The 20,803-nt window shown below is 46.0% G+C and overlaps 1 protein-coding gene and 1 pseudogene across 2 annotated transcripts in view; both read left to right on the forward strand.

Moving 5' to 3' along the window:
• The window catches only part of LOC126534776 (scoloptoxin SSD14-like), a 175,288-nt gene that overhangs the window by 53,342 nt on the left and 101,143 nt on the right, over positions 1–20,803 (forward strand). For both annotated transcript variants that reach the window (XM_055072696.2, XM_072289264.1), the window contains exon 8: positions 16,845–16,925. In XM_055072696.2, the coding sequence (XP_054928671.1) occupies positions 16,845–16,925 (81 nt within the window). The remainder of the gene's footprint in view (positions 1–16,844; positions 16,926–20,803) is intronic.
• On the forward strand, positions 7,346–7,520 carry LOC126535032 (U2 spliceosomal RNA; annotated as a pseudogene).

A 20,803-nucleotide genomic window follows, 5' to 3' on the forward strand; every position in this document is an offset into this window, starting at 1 on the left:
GCGGGGACTTCCTGCTTGGGATCCCTGATAGAAAGGAGCACAAGAAACTTTACAAGCTTGTGGCATTTGGAGACATTCCTTTTACCCTTTCACCTCATCGGTATAAGAATAAAGGACGCGGAGCAGTGTCTGATGCAGATCTGATCGATTTGTCCGATACCGAGGTATTGGAAGGCTGCAAAGACCAAAGCGCAACAAACGTGCTGCGCATCGTTATGTGCCTAATCCTGCCGTTTTCTACTTGCGATCTGCCACGAACCGTAGAAACCGGATACACAAAGATAGCTGTCAGGCCATACATCCCTAATCCCACAAGATGCTGCCAAAGTAAAAAATTTGGCCACGGCTCGCAGAGATGCCGTGGTGGACTCATATGGGCGAAATGGGGAGTCCAAAGTCACGCCTCAGACAACTGGGAAGCGGCACTTCAAAGTGTAAACTGTGATGGTGAAGATCCTACTTGCTCCCGATCTTTTCCCCGCTGGAAAAAAATGGAATCGTCAGTCTAAAATTGCGTGAGAACATCTCTTTCAAGGAAGTACGTGAAAGGTGCTCACAGTTCCACAGTGCAGCGTATACCGATACGACCCGTCAGGGGGCAGCACCATACCGCCCTCCGCCCCCTGCCCTGCCCACGCTCACTGGGTTGTTGGCTGTGGCACCCCTCCCCTGCTGGTGGCAGAAGTCAAATCAGCTCCACCCACCCAGCCACAGAGACCGGCTACGCCAGGGACGTCGGGCCTCAAGACCACGTTTCACCAGGCGAGCTTTGAAAAACGAACTCGCAGCCCGCACGTGCGGGCATGACACTGCTCTCAGGAGGCAATGGACACAACACCGGCATCTTTAGTGCCGAAAAACCGGCGTGGCTCTGTCGAGCCCGCCAAAACAAACATAAATACCATAACAGGGCAGGAAGACGGTCATGTTACTCAATGTACACAACAACTACACACAACAATTCTCTTTTTAACAAGATGGCGGTACTAATTATTCAATGAAATACCCATGGCATTCGAAACGTAAAAAATTCAAATATTACAAATTCTGAATGATACGACAGTTTAGTCCTAGGCTGTTCTGCGTTCAGGAAACACACTTGAAAACATAAAATGTAAATTCTGCAACACGCTATACATAATTCTGCAAAGCTCACGCAGATGTTCACGGCGCGTCTCGCGGCATGGCCATTATAGCTCAGTGGTGAGTTCCTTGTAAAATACCTCCTCCTTGAAACAAATCTAGTCAAACAAAGTTGACAGGCCGGTTACGGTCTGTTCAATGTACGTAACACTCAAATATGGTTTGCAACTTAAGGAACTTTGAAGCAGTTGTAAATGAGCTCCCTGAGCCATTCACTTTAACGGGCGATCCAAACTCCCAGAATACGCTGTGGGGCGACTCGTGTGGCGATGCAAGAGGGTGTGGTGTAAAAGACTTCCTTTTGTATTCTGGGGCGGATCTGCTGAATAAAAACGAACCACCTTTTATAGCGACACACATAAGTCATATTCTTTAAAATACTTAATCATAGTCTCTTCATTCAACTGTAATGTCGTACCTCGACATTGGAAGGTCATAAAAGTTCCTTGCGAAAGTGACCACTTGTGTATTGGTTTAAATTTAACAAAAGAAGCCGGTTTCCTTCCATAGGTTCCTCGACTGAAGACCGACTCGTCGAATTTAGAAGTGTTTCAAAATGTTACGTGTTTACAGTGGGATGATATGGTAACTTTTGTATAGGTGATGCTGGGGCATATTTCACCAGTCTGATTATTGATGCTGCCGAAAAATGCATAAAATAAGTTAACGGACTTGTTAGTAAGCGTCTTATACCTTGGTGAAACGACGAATGTAACGAGGCACGGAAAAAATAAAATAAAGCTTGAGGGCTTGATTCGCGACTCTCCAACTGCGGAAAACCTCATTACCTTAAAGCAGGCAGATATACAGGCTAGGAGAACACGTCGACGTGCGAAGCGAAACAGTTGCGAAATGTGCATATCTAGTACCAATTCTTACAAGGATGAAAGTAAGGTGTGGAATAGGGTGAACAAATTAAAACGCAGGCAAGCACAACCGCCTCCTTTAGTAAACACTCAGGGCGACCTCATGAAAGTTCAGGGAGACTTTCTGGGCGAGCATTCTCAAAGTATTGGTAGTACATCAAACTATGCGCCAACTTTCCTAAAGTTCAAGAAACACGTAGAGCGAGAGCGCCTGCAACAAAAGATCACAAGAGCTGAACTTTAGCACCATCCATTTAGGCTGCCTGAACTCAAGACTTCTCCCAGTTCTTGCACTATCTAAGCTTAATGTGGTGACAGGATAATGTATGCAATCATCGTGAGCATGCACTCATATAAATTGAACGCACTTCTGTCTCTTTGCAATACCATGTGGGTATCTGGGAATATTCCATACTCAAGGAAAGAAGCGTGTGCCATGCACAACTCATAAACAAGGCAAGGACCCCGCGTAACTAATCAGTTATAGGCATATAGTACTAACAAGGCGTTTCTGTAAGTATACGAAAAAATTGTATATCGGCATGTGATCAATTATCCGGAAAGCAACCGCCTGCTTGACCCCCGTCAATGTGGTTTCAGGGAAGGTAGGTCAACAATCGACCGCCTTGCTCGCATTGAGGCCAACATTAGAGATGATTATAGATACAAACAATTTTTAGTCTCTGTATTTCTCGACTTGTAGAAAGCCTATGACACAGTACGGCGATTCGGAATCCTCCGAGAATTATATGCGATGGGCGTACGTGGTAGCATTGTAAACATGATAGAAAACTTTGTCTAACCGAACATTTTGCCTTAGAAAGGGTAATGCCCTGTCCAGGCGTCTCACTCAAGAGGCAGGTGTGCCACAAGTAGGCGTGCTTAGTTGCACTCTCTTCATTGCGCAAATGAATTCCCTTCCCGGAGCCATCCCATCCTTAATGTTTTATTTAATATACGTAGATAATGTGCAGATGCGATTTAAGCCTTGTAACCTTGCAATATGCAAGGCTGAAGTTCACCTTGGGCTGAGCAAAGGGTTAAAAGGGGCAAATGAAAATAGATTTAAGCTAAACTCCCTGAAAATCTCTTGTGTACATTTCTCTAGAAAGAGGGCTTTATACACCATCCTGATAATATGCTGCACGGACAACATATACCACTCGACACTCAATTTGAATTTTGAGGCATTAAACTGCACTCAAAACTAACTTTCATTCTTCATATCAGATATCTCAAAGGTAAATGCCTGAAAACAAAGAACATCCTGAATATAATCTCAACAGAACATGGTGTAGCGAATGGAAATGCCTCATAAACATCTACAAGAGCCTTGTGCGATCGCGTTAGTCTATGGTGCCATAGTGCATCACACTGCTACCCCAGTACTCTCCGGGTGCTGGACCCTGCGCGTCATCTTGGTATCCGCCTCACCACCGGTGCCTTCAGGACAAGCCCGATTCAAAGCCTCTATGTGGAATCAAACGAATGGTGCCTTGATCTGTAGCGGTCGTATTCTACTTTTAATTATTCTGCTCAAGTATGCACTAACAAAATCAACCTTTGTTATCTCAGGATCAACAATATGACCTCTGCAAAGCTATTTCATAACAAAGCTGCAGCGAGAGAGCCATTGTGGCTCTGTGGGAGGAGGCTGAGTGAAGGTATGGATGTTCCTATTCTGGAAAATGGCCTAATGGCTCCGGCTAAGCCGTTTTGACCGTGTTTGTGGCGCATCATTGACTGCGACACGTCATTTGTGGAGGTAACCAAGCACGCTCCGGACGCCCATATTTATATGCACTTTCTAGAATTACAAATTAAATACTCGTGCCCAGAATATCATGCAGATGCGTCTAAATGGCATGTCGGTGTGTTTTAGGTAGCCGACGGCCCATGTAATTGACGTCCAATGTTCTTCACCCTCACACAAGCATTTTTACAAGAGGTGTATGCACTATGGTCCGCTGGGAAACGCATGAAGCAGTTAAATCGACATAAGGTGGTCATACGTCCAGACTCGTGAAGTGTCGTAAAAGTATTATTGTCATGCTACAAACACACAAATCCAGTGATTGCAAATCTTTTCTTTTTCCTATGTACTATTTACACCTCTGACCAAAATGTAAGGGTATGCTGGGTGGTGCGTAAAAATATTGAAGTTAACGAGCTAGCAGACCGAATTGTTACTTCCTTAGACATGAAAACTTGCAACATCTCGATAGCTGTTCTTGTCCTAGATCTAAATACATATGTGCGGAAAAATGAAGAAACTAGTGGCACCATAAGTGGGACGCTGAAATTCCCAATAAACTTCACCTACTTAAGCCACATTTAGGGTAGTGACCATACTTAAGGCGCTCTTAAGGCCCAGCCACTGGCACGCGTCGGCAAACTCGTCTAAAGGGTCAAATGCGTTGGTCGCGAAGAGCGTGATGCGTGGCGACGCCCAGGGACTTTGTCGACTGCCGATGGTAGAAGATCGGCGAAGCTTGGCGACGCTTCGCCTTTGTCACCAATCAGAGGCGGTGACGTGTCGCCGGCGTCCACCAGTCGGAGGCTGCGAAGTCCCCGGTTAATATGCCTGATGGGCCCCGATGCGAAGATGACCACACCAATGATCGTCCGAGTTCTTTGCCCGCACACGCGCGCGACAATGTTCCTGCAAGACAGTGTTGTAATAATAGGCCGACAAAGACATGACCTGCGACCTACGACCGAGGGTTGTGGCAGTGTGACGTGGATCCGAACGGACTTCGAAAGAAGCCGACGAATGCAACCTCCCTTGGTGCACGTATATGTTGTTGTGCTCAAAATGAATCGAAACTTCTTTCGGAACTCCGAAAACTGCATAATGAGCATTTGCCTACCGCCGATGTTGTTTTCATTACATGTAAGCCTAGCATGTCCAACAAGTTCGTAACTGGCATGTGAACGAGCCCAGCTGAGAAACTCTGTCAAAGGAAATGAATGTTCAGTTCTGTTTTGCGCTGTAGTGATAAAATATAGGGCACTCCTAACTTCATGTGGTGTGTATCGTCGTGAATGAATCATGCGGAATTTCGAGTGGTGAACCACGGCGTGTTTCAAATGGTCTTAGGTGACTCAAGTTTAACTGGCGAGCTCTGCGCCGTTTCCAGTGCCAAAGATGACATTCGAAAGCGAAAGACACTGGTAGCCGAACAATGGGAAGTACGTACATCTTCAGCCATGCTGTCTGTTTCAGCTGACAGTGCGCTTTTCTATTATGCATGTGAATCCAGTCCAGTACAAGTTCACATTACTCCTTCAGTCACTTCTTTCTAGTGAATACGTCTTATGGGCTAGGTGGGGACAAATCACTAATGCAGTTCTCAAGAATGCTGACGCACTGAAGGAAACATGACATAGCACTCTCATGTTTTAGTGAATTTGTCCCTATACTTGAGCACTGCAAAAAGAAATGTTCTGTTTGCAATATGTGCACAGTGTGCAATGCATAGGAAGACGTGTGTCACTGATCTTGGGGGCGGGCGGATGTTAGGAGAGATGGGGTCGTGAGACGCTGAGTAACACATCAAGCAGGTTTTAATTACCCCAAAATGAAAATAAAACTCCTGAAAATCAAATCACAATGAAGAATTACTTGCACTTATGCGGCCGACCTTATAGTCACTAAACATGTCCCAAACCTCAGAACTTGGCGCTTTCTACTCGAAAGTTAGGCGACCCTATCCTAGGGCTGCGGACTAACAGAAAGGAGCGTTGTTACAGACTTTTGACGTCGCACTTATCCTCCGAGTCCGGTGCGTGTCAGAACTTCATCATAGTCGGTGCTCTCGCCGACTCCACAAGTGTTGATGTCTTGGTGTTGGCGAGTCAACTCGTCCGTCTCGCATGCTGGTGTCCCGAACTCTATCGATGACGTTGCACTCGGGCCTCGCTGGTTGGGCCTAACTCTCGGTTCCGCCGCTACTTCGAGTACCGATGAGACCCCCCGGGGACTATCGCAAGTGCTGGTCTGCCTATGAAGGGGGATCCTTCCTGGAGTGCCCGGCACTGCCGTGAGTGGCTGCAGCAGGTCCAAGGAGCCTCGCTCGAACGTCGCCGAGGCCGACGGCCACACCCTGGCCCGCCAGCGTCATGGAGTTGACCGAACCTCCGTGGCTCCCGTCGCCAGTGCGATGCCGACGCTACAACCTTCTCGGCCCAGAGCCACGTCGATAGTGCCAGCTCAGCGCCGCTTCTCTCTCGATCACAGCTCGGGTCACGCGACGTGACGGCCCTCTTCCTTTCATTCTACGCCGCATGCCTCTGAAATATGACAATCATGCAACACCTATGCATCCAGCCGAGTATACCACGAATGCTTCGATCCCGGCTTGAGAAGCAGAACGTACATAGTCAATGAAACTTGAATTGGATTACATCGCTTTTTTTGTTTATGGAAAGAGCAGAAGGCGTGAGTGCATTGCGGGCAAGGGGAAAAGGTGTCACCAGTGCTTTTGTGCAGACGATATGCTTAAACTGCCCAAATCTCATCAGCTTCCACTAAAACGTTTCTTGCTGCGATGCTATAAACTGTAGTAATTAAAAGGATAACTAAAAACCCAGTTCCTAATATATATTTGCAGAATGTGTTTGATAAGACGCTAATACTTCCACTGCAATATCATGCCGATATACAGCATATGCAGTTGAAATAAACACGTTTTGTATAGGTGAACGACTGGGCTCGCAACAACAAACTTTGTAGTTGCAGTGCAAGAAGTGCTGCCATGTGTTTCAACCCCAACAAAACTGCTGTATGTCCAGCCTACTTCCTCGGAGGCACCCCTATGAAAGCTGCTCGAGCCCTTCCCATTCAGGGTGTAATATGCAGGCTTTCTCTCGATTTTTCCGCATGTCACGAGCACTGTATATAACGCTTTCCCATTCATCGATTTGTGTGCCGTGACTCCCTTCCCTGTGGACCTGAGGTTTTCGGAAGAATCTACACTTCTATCATTCCGCCACGGCTTGAGCACTGTTCATCAATATAGCCTTGGTACCAAACTCACGTCGCTGACAAACTTCAGCTTGTTCAGCGCTGGGCAACATGCATCCTCAACTTCCGTTTTTTGGTCGGCGCATACTCATGTCAGCCAACGAGAATCGAAGAGTCGCTTCAGGCTGTAGCACACCCTGCAGTACCAGCGCAACATTGCACTTGTCTTGCCATGACAACCGCCCCGAGGAGCTGGAGGAAACTAGAAATGCGTGAGATTTCGACGGGACCACCACCACGGGAGAGCGGAATGAAAGAAGATACGCAAGAAATTGTATGCCGACAAAGACAAGGTGGTGAGGATGTAGGCATGGCAGACTCGAGTCAAAGCATAGTATCTGTTTTTATCAGCTTATTATCTGATAAGGGTTCCATTTGGAAGGAAGATATTGAACTTTGCAAGTTCGCGTAGTGCTTAAAACCTGCTTCACCTGCGTAGCGGGTCGGTCCGGTGTTGCACCATCTCCGGGATCGACCCACGGTTTTTGCAAACGCAGTACACAAATGTACAGAATCCTAACCATAGCGTAGCGTTTAGGCCAGGAGTCTTCCAGGCGCAGGGCTCAGTACGTCCTGAAGTAGGAGTGAAAGATAAAAGGTTTATTTGACATTATGCACACTGAATCTAGATACAGAAGCCTGCTCCGTGGAGGAACATTTGAAATGCCTTAGCTTACTTTATGTCTGAGCACACATCAGGACACGTCAGGCAGGGGCGTAGCCAGGGGGGGGGGGGCTCATGGGGCTTCAGCCCCCCCCGAAATTTTTTCGTACTGTCATGCGCCGCCGACCAAAACAACTACCGGCGCCAAAAATCATGCTCGATTTTGTCTAGAATGTCCTTAATTCACGCTCGAAAAGACATTTTAGCGTGAACATTGCTAAATCGGGCTGAATTTCGCGGCAACGCCCGTGCATCAGGAGTCACATATCGTAACGCAAGGAGCCTCACCGAGCACATAATTTCAAGGGCGTTTCGAAGGCGAGCGGGCTCGTCTCGGCATATCGCGGAGGCCGCGGAATCTACGGAGCGCTTGGATTTCAATTTTGAAACGTTGTGGGTATAAAGTTCTCATAACATTTTGATGCGAAAGGTCCATTGACATCTTCAAAGTCGTGCTTTAGATTTTCAATTCCGGAACTTTTTGGGTTTAATGCTGTTGTAAACATTTGACGCCAAAGGTGCATCGACTTTTCTAAAGTCGTACATCGGGCCATACAACAAGACAAACCGAATCAACATACTATCAGACAAGTTGACAAAGCACGCAGCGAGTTCCGATGAGACAAAGCGTTGTGGTGGTTCATTTGTGCCGTCAGGTCACAGAAAAGAATATAAACATTTTTTTTTACCTGCGCCAAAGCATCCATGTCAAGACACTAAAGCCACCATTGTAACTAAGTTCTTATTTATTTTTCTACCTAGACTTTTATTCGCGAGGATATATTGAGCATCTTTGTCATTTCCTTTCTTTTTTTTTTTTGTTCTCGCAACCCGCGGGCTGCCGATCCAGCCAGAGCGCACGCGTTTTTCTCGTGCTGCATCGATAACCGCGCGGCGCACTTGGATGCGCGTTTGTTTTTCTCTGGCCGACTGCATTTTCGCCTGGCAGAGTTTTGGACGCTTTCTGGCTAGCAGACGAGAAAAAGAAACAATGCATAGTCGCTCGCCGCCAGCACTGCGGGGACTCGATGGATTGCAACGCGTTCGCTTGAGCGCAACCTCTCCGGAAAATTTTGTCTCGCCGGTGTAGGATGCCGAACAGTATGCGTATGGTTTCCTGTGTACCAAGCGTCACACGTTTTCTTCGATATTCCTTCGGTAGCCACACTAGGTGCCCAAAGTAGGCATTCGACTGTAGCCCAACATGCTGACCTTTGCGCTATTCTATTTCGCCGCCCCCCGCCCCACAAAAGAAAAAAAGAAGACATTGTTGCGGCGCAGCGAATTTTCGAATGGTGAAAGTTCGATTTTGTTACTTCTTCCGCCGAAAGTAATGGGCCACGGAACGCTTCAGTTGCCGGATACTATTATATTATTGCGATAGCAGCTATATGAAGACTGGAGGCGCATTCCTGCCGTTGCCCTCATGTTCCGTATAAGTAAAGGCCAAGGGCGATAACATCGTGACCGCGCGCCGAATGCTCTATGTGCGAGTGAAAGCATGGGGGGGAAGGGGTGAGCCGACGGTGGTGGCTGAGTCTTGTGTGCGCAAGGGAGAAAAGCGGGGAGGAAGCGCGCCGCCTTCCGTCGCACGCGATACATTTTGGGAGTGGAGGGAGGGGGGCAGGGTGCTGTGATCTGTGAATCTGGTTTCGCAACCTGTTTATTTGCCTTGTTTGACGCATAATATATAGTGACTTTTTCTTAGGCACGTAGATTTATTGGTGACTTATGCGTATATTTAAATATCTTGTTGCGAGGTTTTGTGCATATGCGCAGTGAACATTGTTTCCAGTGACAATTTTTTGCCCTGTATCAAGCTGTATCTTCACATTTGTATATTCCATTGTATCTTCGCATTTCTAATCTACGAAGGCGAGTCAAATGAAAGTGAGAAAACCCGCCCCGCGCAATAATGGTTGGGTTCATTATTTTCGAGGCATGTGCGTAGCACATACGCATCTCATTTACAATTGACATGCAGAGGTGAGGTTAAATGTTCTTTAATGCTCTCATACACTGGGTTGAACATGGGTGTGTGACATAATGGACACTCCGAAAGTCGAACAGCTTGGTGTCGTGAGGTTTTTGACAAATGAAGATGTTTCCCAAAAAGAAATTATTTGCCGTATGGCTGCCGTATGCGTTGGACATTGCGTTTCATTGGCCACTGTGAAGCGTTGTAGCAGACTGTTCAAAGAAGCACATGAAAGTTACAAAGACGATCCATGGCCGGGCCAAAGCCACCGTGCAATCACCCCGAACACAATTGAAAAGGCCGTCGTTCCTCAGTGGCTATGGTATGGGCTGCTGAGCACGAGGTGGCGGGATCGAATCCTGGTCACGGCGGCTGCATTTCGATGGAGGCGAAATGCGAAAACACCCATGTACTTAGATTTAAGTACACGTCAAAGAATCCCAGATGAGGGTGACGACTTTTTGTCTGCAATTGTGACCGGGGATGACTCATGGTGCCGCTACTACTAGCCTGAAACACTACGGCAAAATTTACAGTTGAAACATTTGAATTCACCACTCCCAAGGAAAACAAAGGCCGTCATTTATGCCGGAAAAGGGGTGACTTCTTTTTAGATCGTTAGGGGCCACTATTGATCGAATTTTCTAAAGCTAGAGAGACTCTAAATCGTTTCAGATATTGTGAATGGTCTGATCGGCTGCGTGTCGCAATTAAGAACAAACGACGTGGAAAATTGAGCATTGGGAACATCTTGCTTCACGACATTACCCGTTCCCACGTCGCTGATGTGGTTAATAGAAAACTGGCAAAGTTCAAGTGGGAAACGCTGCAACATCCCTCATGCAGCCCAGACCCGTTGCCTTGCGTCTTCCACATTTGGTAAAATTTGAAGAAACTGCTCAAGGGAACCAGATTCGTGTCGGAAGATGACGTGCAGTCATTTACGGATTTTTGAGGTAGCAACCCAAGGAGTTTTATGAGACGGGAATTACACGACTCATTAGTAGGACAAGTGTCTAAATACTCATGGTGGCTACTATTAAATAAAGTACCCCGTTTGTCATATATTCGCATTGGCTCACTTTTATTTGACTCGCCCTCGTATATGTTGCAGAACTCCTGCTTTTTATATGTGCTCTCTGTTGCGACTATAATTTCGGAGCAATTACTCGCAATACACAACCGGTGACAGCTGTTCCTGCGCAATACATTCTAACAAAGGAAAGCGTCATTGAGATTTTCCCCTGGTCGTGGCATATGTACGAAAATGTAAACAAGGTTGTTGAACGACACACACACACACACACACACACACACACACACACACGCACACACACACACACACACACACACACACACACACACACACACACACACACACACACACATATATATATATATATATATATATATATATATATATATACATATATCTTAATCCCTCGACTAATTCTATAAGGAGGAGGCCGAGCTGCAAAGTGAGCCCCCCCCGAACGAAATTTCTGGCTACGCCACTGACGTCAGGATACACTTCAGTAGACGTCAGGACACACCATTGCATGAAAGTTCTCCTCTTTTAAAGCAGTTTATTACCCTAGGTGACTAGACCTGGGAATGTGATGACTGTGTCTCGGCCAGTCACAATCGTCGAATGGTTCGCAATATGTGACTGATGACGTCCCACCATCTTGCCATACTCCGCGCCCTTTGTTGCACTATCGCTCAACATACGTCGCAACCGTGTGGTGATTTGGGAAGAAAAAGTTGACGCAGTTCTCACGGTAGTCCTAGATGTTGGCCATTTTAATCAATTAGTAGACTCTCTGTGACGGTCAGCTGTCAGGGTCAGGTAGAGTGGTCTTCGCTGTAGTTACCGCTTCCACGGAGGGTGGCAGTTGTGCTCGCCTCGAAGTGAGCTGCTTTCTTTTCGCGTCACAGTCTACGTTGGACCCTGTCGCCGTCTGGGCGTGTGTTAATGAAATGACTGCCTCTTTAGAAGCACCCAAGGAATGCTCATCGGCTTTTTGAGACGTAAGAATAGTCATCCCATTACCATCACGCCGTCCTCACACCAGCTTCTTCCATCCATGCACTTCATTTCTCGTTCGTCATTATATAGTAATCATGGGCTGCCGTCATTAAATCGTGATACTGCTGTTGTGTGACACCATCGTGTTCATTGCTTATTCGTCAGACAGACGCTATCATGCATCCGTTGTCACTGTAGGACACTGTAGTGCATGTGCATATTTCTTTTGTATCTGGCTGTCTTGTATGAACGTATATGTAACATTCCTCCCTGTTATGACCCTCAACTGAGGGTTGACAGTATTTCTAAATAAAAAAAAAAAACGTCGTCGCCATGAAATTGTGATTGTGCCATCATCCTCATTCTGGTGTCTTCATCGGGTTGTTGTGAAACAGTTGTCACAGTGTCGCGGCATCTCCTTGTCGTTCGTTTTGTCGTCTTTGCCACAATGTCGCCGTTATGCCATCGTCACAATTTGAGAATCGACATGTTATTGCTTTTACGCAGTCCTCCTCACGCGCATTTACCATTCCAGCGATATCATGCCTTCTTCCCTATGACATCGTCACTGCGTCAGCGTCATACAGTCGTAGCCATGCCACCATCTTCACGGCAGATCTTGGAAAGCGAAGGCCAAAGCAACGCTTTGCAATAACGGAGTATGCAGCATGCACCCGGATCCACGAGTCTTTGAATTAGCACTACAGGTGTTAAAAAAAAATGGAACTTCATTAATAGGATTTCTCATAAAAATTGCTGGATTGCGTTCTGTCATAATTCCTTTCCTAACAATTTTGCTAACAATTTCTACCAATTTCCTTAGTGTATAGCTTAATTATATGTTCGAATGTTTACAAAGTGTCACATTTTCGCAAGTGTTTTAGAATAGTCAGAGAAAGAGAGACAGAAAAAAACAAGCATGCACAGGTATGACGATGGTGAAATAGTTTATTTTTACTATACGGTGATATGTTTTAAAATCATTGCAGTAACTACAAAGGGGAATGGCTTTTTATAGTGAGGGTAGTGCAGGTTCAGTAAGGATACAAAGTCTAAGATATTGGTGGGTGATTGGTATCTCTGCACGGAAGAATGATACATCCGAAAAATTGTTTACGTGATGCTAATCGTGTTTTACTGCTTCTACAGCAAATTGACGATGCAGCTTATTCCTAGTTGTACTGTTAAAAACGCTATTGTTGAGAATTTATTGCAATACATAGTTTACTCGTTCGCTTTGTGAGCTTGATAAGCAATGGCGTCTCACAGCGGAAATAACAAAATCTTGAAATGGGAACGCTGATTTAACAGGGGAAAAGAGGCGTGAAAGGAGACAGGAACAGGCGTAAGCAGGCAGACATGAAATTATTCTCCGCGCTTATAGCGCGACGTTGAAGCGTTAGATACTACGTATTACCCTGTCATATCATGTCCCTTCGTTACAGCATGTGACTGGGGCTGCAAATTCTTTAAATTGCTCCGGACATGTGAAACCGATTCGTAATGGATAACACCGTAAATGAATACCGCCCTACAACTGTGGCGTTTGTGTATATTGTTAGTAGAAAGCACGAAATAAACCACAACATTGGGGCGACATAGGAAGGGTGTGTTGCATTGTGAGTGACTCCTTGTAGTAGTTAGAAGTCGCCGACCGTGTGCATACCGCAAGACACGTGGACGCGCGTTCTATCGGCAACCTAAGACAAGGTGAAGAAAATGTTTAGCAACGTAGCCGATAAGAAGCCGATCAATGAGTTAGCGGTAAAAGGGAAAATAGAGAAATTCCGGATCAAGCTACAGAACAGCTATTCGGCTTCAACTCAGGAAGAGGTGTTGAACTCAGGTGTTGAAGCCATGAACGACAATATTATGGGCATCATTAAGGAGTGTGCAATAGACGTCGGTGGTAACTCCGGTATACAGGGTACCAGTAAGCTATCGCCGCAGATGAAATATCTGATCAAGAAACGCGAATGTATGAAAGCCTTTAACCATACAAATACAATATAACAGGCAGAACTTCCCAAGTTAATGAACAAGCGTAAGGTAGCTGACATAACGAAGTATAATATGAATTGAATTGAACATGCTCTCAAGAACGGACGAAGCCTAAAAGCAGTGAAGAAACTGGAAATAGGCACAAATCAGACGTATGCGTTAAAAGACAAAGCCGGCAATATCATTACTAATATGGATGAGATAGTTCAAGTGGCTGAGGAGTTCTATACAGATCTATGCAGTACCAATGGCACCCACGACGATAATGGAAGAAAGAGTAATCAAGAGTAATTTGATATCCCACAAGTGACGCCGGAAGAAGTAAATAATGCCTTGGGAGCTATGCAAAGGGGGAAGGCAGCGGGGGAGGATCAGGTAACAGCAGATTTCTTGAAGGATGGTGGGCAGAGTGTTCTAGAAAAACTGGCCACCTTATATACGCCATGCCTCACGACCTCGAGCGTACCAGAATCTTCGAAGAACGCTAGCATATTCCTAATCCATAAGAAAAGGGACGCCAATGACTTGAAAAATTGGGTAACAGCTTGCTGTCCGTTGCCTACAAAGTATTTACTAAGGTAAACACAAATAGGATCAGGAGCACCTTAGACTTCTGTCAACCAAAGGACCAGGTAAGCTTCCGTAAAGGCTACTCAACAATAGACCATATTCACACTATCAATCAGGTGATAGAAAATGTGCGGATTATGAACAACCCTTATATATAGCTTTCATTGATTACGAGAAAGCGTTTGATTCAATCAAATCCTCAGCAGTTATGGAGGCATTACGAAATCAGGGTGTAGAGGAGCCGTATGTAAAAATACTGAAATATATCTATAGTGGCTAAACAGCCACTGTAGTCCTCCACAAAGAAAGCAACAAAATCCCAATAAAGAAAGGCGTCAGGCAGGGAGATACGATCTCTCCAATGCTATTCACAGCCTGTTTACAGGAGGTATTCAGACACCTGGATTGGGAAGAATAGGGGATAAGAGGTAATGGTGAATATCTTAGTAACTTGCGATTGGCTGATGATATTGCCTTGCGTAGTAACTCAGGAGACCAATTGCAGTGCATGCTCACGGACCTGGACAGGCAAAGCAGAAGGGTGGGTCTGAAAATTAGTCTTCACAAAACTAATGTCTAACAGGCTTGGAAGAGAACAGATGTTTACGATAGGTAGCGAGGCACTGGAAGTGGTAAGGGAATACATCAACTTAGGAAAGGTAGTGACCGCGGATCCGGATCATGAGACTGAAATAATCAGAAGAATAAGAATGGGCTAGGGGGTGTTTGGCAGGCATTCTCAGATCATGAACAGCAGGTTGCCATTATCCCTGAAGAGAAAAGCATATAACAGCTGTGTCTTACCAGTACTCACGTATGCGGCAGGATCCTGGAGGCTTACGAAAAAGTTCTACCTAAATTGAGGACGACGCAACGAGCTATGGAAAGAAGAATTATGGGTGTAACGTTAAGGGATAAGAAATGATCAGATTGGGCGAGGTAACAAACGGGAATTAATGACATATTAGTTGAAATGAAAAAAAAAACGGGCAGTGGCAGGGCATGTAATGAGTAGGGAAGATAACCGGTGGTCATTAAGGGTTAAGGACTGTATTCCAAGAGAATGGAAGCATAGCAGGGGACGGCAGAAAGTTAGGTGGACGGATGAGATTAAACAGTTTGCAGGGACAACACGGCCACAATTAGCACGTGACCGGAGTAGTTGAAGTATGGGAGAGGCCTTTGCTCTGCAGTGGGCCTAATCAGGCTGATGATGATGATGAACCCTAATCAATATTATTTGGAGTAGCTAATGTTCTTTCGCACGAAATGGCTTCTCTAATCTATCATAACTACAACTACATAACTTGCTCAAATAAAATTATTTCATTCTAATTTGATTCACCAATTAGGCAACTGCAGAAGGTCTTACTTTATGGACACCGCGTCATCCTCAACGACACACTGAGCCATGGTTCCAGTCACTCGTTCACTCAGTCATTCGTTGCATGAAGTCCAGATGAGCAACTGGCCATGATGTTACGCAGTATCTGACAAGTCCACTGAGGGATTTTCTACAGTAATCATTTATCTACGGTCTTTAGCTGCGCAGGTCTGTCCGTGGCATTTCTCGCGTTCAGAACAGAAGGTTGTGTTCCGCTACCGTCACACTCTCGCAAAGACATTCTACATGGGGATGAGCATAGGTAGACAGGATAGGAAAATGCAAAAATAAAGCTGAATAAATAAATGAATTATTAATATTTCTAATATATAGATCTAGGGGAAGATTAGAAACCCAGGTAGTAGAAACTATCACGGAATCATATATTGCAACGTCTCTCATAGCGTAGCATTCGGTGGTGATATAAAGCTTAGGGGTGTGCGAATAGCAAGTTTTCGAACCGAATCAAATGAGAATTGAATAGCGCAAAAAGCTAATCGATTCGAATATCGTTTGCTGTTCAAATATTTCTAGAATAACGTAGTGGCGTTCTCACATGTGATATAAAGGATCTTCAGATCGCAGTATATTCACAAGATGCGCAATTTTCTGTCAACACATTACAGGTTACGAAGTGTTCCACATTAAAGCCTAACTGGGGAATGAAAGAATTCTAGAACTCAATTTGATCTCTCACGAAACGCTGGTGAATGCGAAAGGTTGCCCTGTAACTAGAATAGTATTGCACCCTGGACGGTGTTGCGTGCTCCCTCTTCTTGTGTTCTGTGTCTACTGTAGTCGCCGTGATATAGACTATGGAATTTTGCTTCAGACTGCACGATTGGGCGCGTAGTTTTGCTGATATAAGATGTTAAAAAACAATTTGAAGACTAGTCCTATCTACAAATAGACAAATCTGATTTGAAGATTGAATCCAATGGGAGAATAGTGGATTCGCTATTCGAAAGTTTCGAATCTTGACATGACCCTAGGTAAGCACCATAAATAAACAGTGCACGTGCTTAAAATTGATACAGCCAAATCAAAATATTACTTCATCACTTGCCCAGGCCGATTTATTGGACAAGGGAAAGTGTAGAGGAGTTTTGTATTAACAATTTACTGCTTTCATTCACCTTTAGCACTTCTCTTGATAAGATTTCTTTTTATTTCTGTATTGCAGACTCTCGGGGAAGCTGAAGCAGAACGAAGATGGAGTTTCGGAATCCTTAGCACATGTCATAGATGCATTCTTCAGCCCCAGGTATGAGGATTTCGTTTTCTTGGCAACTTTTTCTGGCGAGCTGTCAGGACGCCAGCTGATACAGACGGTGGAAAAGTTGCGTGAAACAAACTTTTGACCGCTATCGCTGTCAAATCCTAGGGACGAATGGTTTGGTGGCGGTTATAATCATTGCAGAAATTCCCACTGCGGCTTCTCCTACTGCACATGTAGATTGAAGCGGCTGTGGTGCATAATAAAACTGGCTACTGCCTTAACCTCGTCGCTTCGAGGGGCCATATTTGTGGACAAATGGTGGCACTCTAAGCCGAAGTGCACCTGATCAAAAGTTTTGATGAAATGAAATCGAGCGCATTATTCACCTTGCAAGCCGGTTTATGCACATTTCAGAGAAGGACAGTTAAGTTTTAGTTCTTTTCTCCTTGAAGTCGACCAAAGTCTCTTCAAGGTGATTATCGGCGTTGATGAAGCAGGAGGCTGGTTGGAGGTAACAAAACTTGAAGATATATTGCAACGGAAATATTTACACAGTCAAATACAGAGTTAGCAAAAGAACACTGATACAAAACACACAAGTAAACAGCGCCTTACTCTTCTACTTTTTCTTAAGTTAGAGCCTAGAACAACTGTCACTACATACGATCAACCGAGTCTCACTGTTCTACCACTAAGTGGTTACGGCCCAGACTAGCGTTGCATCGTACGGAGTCTTACTGTTCTATCAAGTTTAGTGATTACAGCCTAGACTGAGGAGCAAGCACCTCGTCTCGATTGTTATAGTTGGAAGAGACAAAGAAAAGGGGCGGTAGGGTCGTTAGCCCATCCCACGGAAGAAGTTGCCAATGAGAGTTGACAGTTTGCTTAAGCCACAACCCAAGGGGACGGCCTTACTCTCAAAAGTAAATGCATTGGAAAACAACCCTGTTTTCCTTCTTCCCACAACTTCGTCTCCCTCTCTTATTTCCACGTGGTCAGTGACGACCTCGGCAAACACGCGAGGCACGCACGATTTATTGCGGCCACCTCGCACCTCAGCGGCGTTTCTAGCCAGCAGGGGGCTCGGGCGCTGGTGTCCCAACACCGCGTACCGCAGTCCCCCTCAAGGTCTTTCCTTGTAGAAAAACAATGACCGCTGGCGGCATCCGGACTCGGTGTTCTTAAACGAAGTTCTCCGAACGCGGCCTCCGCATGCGCACCGCGCCCCTCTCGACGGCGCGCACTACAAGTTGTAACCCGACACCAAGCGGGCTCTCCTCAGCGCTCAAAACAAGATGCACGTGGCTGCCGCTCGAATGCGTAGGGGCGTGAACCCCCCCGCTCCGTACGCGCAACACGTGGTCAACATTGCTAGCAGCTGCGTCTCTAACCAGCAGGGGACTCGGGAGCCGGCGCCAGAACGTCGCGTATACCACCGTCCCACTCGAGGTTTGTCCGCGTGGCCCTATTATGACCATCGGCGGAATGTCAATACCGCAAGCGTAAGAGCAAGTTCTCCGAATCCGTTTTCCGCATCCGCACCGCGCCCCCACGTCGCGCGCCGCGGCTCGTCACCCGACACCACGCTGGCCGTCCGACCCCTCAGAAACAGAGACGGTTGCTGCCCGACGCGCTGTGGGGTGGACGCCCCCCTATTCACAAAACACATGGGAAACTCGCGGCGCTGCAAAAGTATGTACAAAACAATCATGCAGCCCCACACCGTCCATTCTGCATGCTCGAGAGGTGAGCGGCCTAACAGACACCATTTGTCAGCTGAGGCGGCCGTTAAAGAAAAAGTCGGTTGCGAGAAGCTCAGGCGACGTTTTCTCACATTATTCGAGCAGCGCCAACAAGACGACGACGGTGTGAAAGGGTAGAGGACGAGCTCTGACTCACAACTACGTTCACTGAAACACACATCCGGGGCGCTATAACGTAAAACTATTCCAAACTTGTCTATTCCAATTCTGCTATCAGCCCTCCACGATTGGTCAAAAACTTTTTTCGACCACCCCCACTTCACCTGTCTGTCACGCGACGTCACGAAAACCGCGATACCTCCCCATCTGATATGATGTTAACACACTGATTATGCATGATTTGACAGAAAAAAGAAAAAAATTTATTTCTGATTCGACCCCTTTTCGCCATTAGTCCTCGGCTATTGGTAAAAAGTTTTCGGGCTGCACCCAGTTCACCTGCTTATCACGCGACGTCACAAAACCGCACAAACTCACCGCGTCAAAGTGACGTGTACGCGATAAAGATGCATTAATATGCCGAACAAAACTGAATTTTATTCGGAATAGCCGCAGGCTGCCCCGTTCCGAAAGGAATAAAAGGTGGCTGCCGCCGATCGCTGAGACGCTGGCTACTCGCACCTGCCTGAGAGCATGTGTGTATTTGCGTATAATAAAAGTTCTTGCGTGGCCGTGTAACGTTGTCGAGGACTTTCGGCACGCTTACCACCTCATTCTGCTAAAACTTCTTTGCTGAGGGTAAGTTTTAGCGCCATTCTGAAGCTTCCGTTGCATGCCACCGCGATTTTCGACCAGCCACCACAAGCTAAGTAAGGGAAAGTCGACCAATCGCAGACGCCGGCACCACCCTCTTCATCCGGTTATCGATTTTCAGTGCACTGGCTCTGCCCCAGCGAATCCCTCGCCACTTGAGCGTTCTCCTCGCCTCTTGTCAGCCAATTAGATACGGCAAGCCGCTCAGTGTAGGCAATGTTATTCGTTTTTCCAGCCAACAAAAGTGACCTCCTATGAACGAAGATAGTGTTTGATTGGTCTGTACAGACAATCCTGCGGGTGACCGCCCGGTGCTTGCGTCAGTGGTTACGCAAATTTGACGTCAGGAGATTGGAATAGAAACATATTGGAATAGTTTTACGTTATAGGGCCCCAGGTATATAAGCGACACAAGCGACTACATGGTCAATCGAGGAACGCACAACCGGGCCACGTGTATACAGGGCACATGTTACGGTATCGAGCTATCTAGGTACGTTAATTCCTGCTGAGAAAGCGCGATCGAAGGCTGTTCTAATGCACAAGGTGCCTTTTAGCTCATGTGGGCTGCTTCCACGACTAATCTGGCATCGTCTTGTTCGCGCTATTCCCATTATTAATTATTATTATTACTAACTCGCCCAACTTTCCACTCTAAGACGTTTTCTTATGTTGTGCCTTGATTTCTAGACATTACGTTTTTACTTCAGAAAGCTGTTTATGTGTCTAACGTTATTTTTTTTCTCGGTGAATGGCTGGAACACTGTGAAATCAAGTTTTGGAGATAGTTATTCATTGCCTTGCCTAAATGTTTTTCTGTTGTTAAGAAGGTAAAGCAGTCACGACAGACAATTTAGAAGTCGATATCATGGCGAAATTCATTTCTGGGGAAATACACAGTAGAAACGTCTGCAAAAACATGCGCCATACCATTCGTCTTCTTTTTTTAAAGGGTTCGGTTTAAAAAGAAAAAAGGGGTTCGGCGCGAACCCCTTCACTCTTGCATGCATACATATACATATATAGGGTAATTATTAACAAAATCCAGCCCCTTGGTTTCCCTTGTTCTTTCGTTTACTCATTGCGAGCGTGTCGAACCTGGCAACCTTGATGTAATCAGGTAGCATGCGAGGGTTTGTTAGCCACGTGCCCGATCTCCTAAGATCACGTGTTACGTGACGCTATCGGGCAAAACAGGATGTTTTACATCCGCCCACCTCGGCTCTGAGCGGCGCTGGCTAACACTCCTAGGGCTAGATCTAGAACATAAATACCCAAGTTGGTGGACGGGTTGATTGCCATCGCCACAGCACATTTGGCAATGCAACGCAGTTGTAATGCGGAGGTTTTGGGATCGGCTCCCACCGGCGACATGCCATCTTTTCGCCCACATTAATTCCATTTCTC

Source organism: Dermacentor andersoni, chromosome 7 (genome assembly GCF_023375885.2).
Source record: "Dermacentor andersoni chromosome 7, qqDerAnde1_hic_scaffold, whole genome shotgun sequence".
NCBI lineage: Eukaryota > Metazoa > Arthropoda > Arachnida > Ixodida > Ixodidae > Dermacentor > Dermacentor andersoni.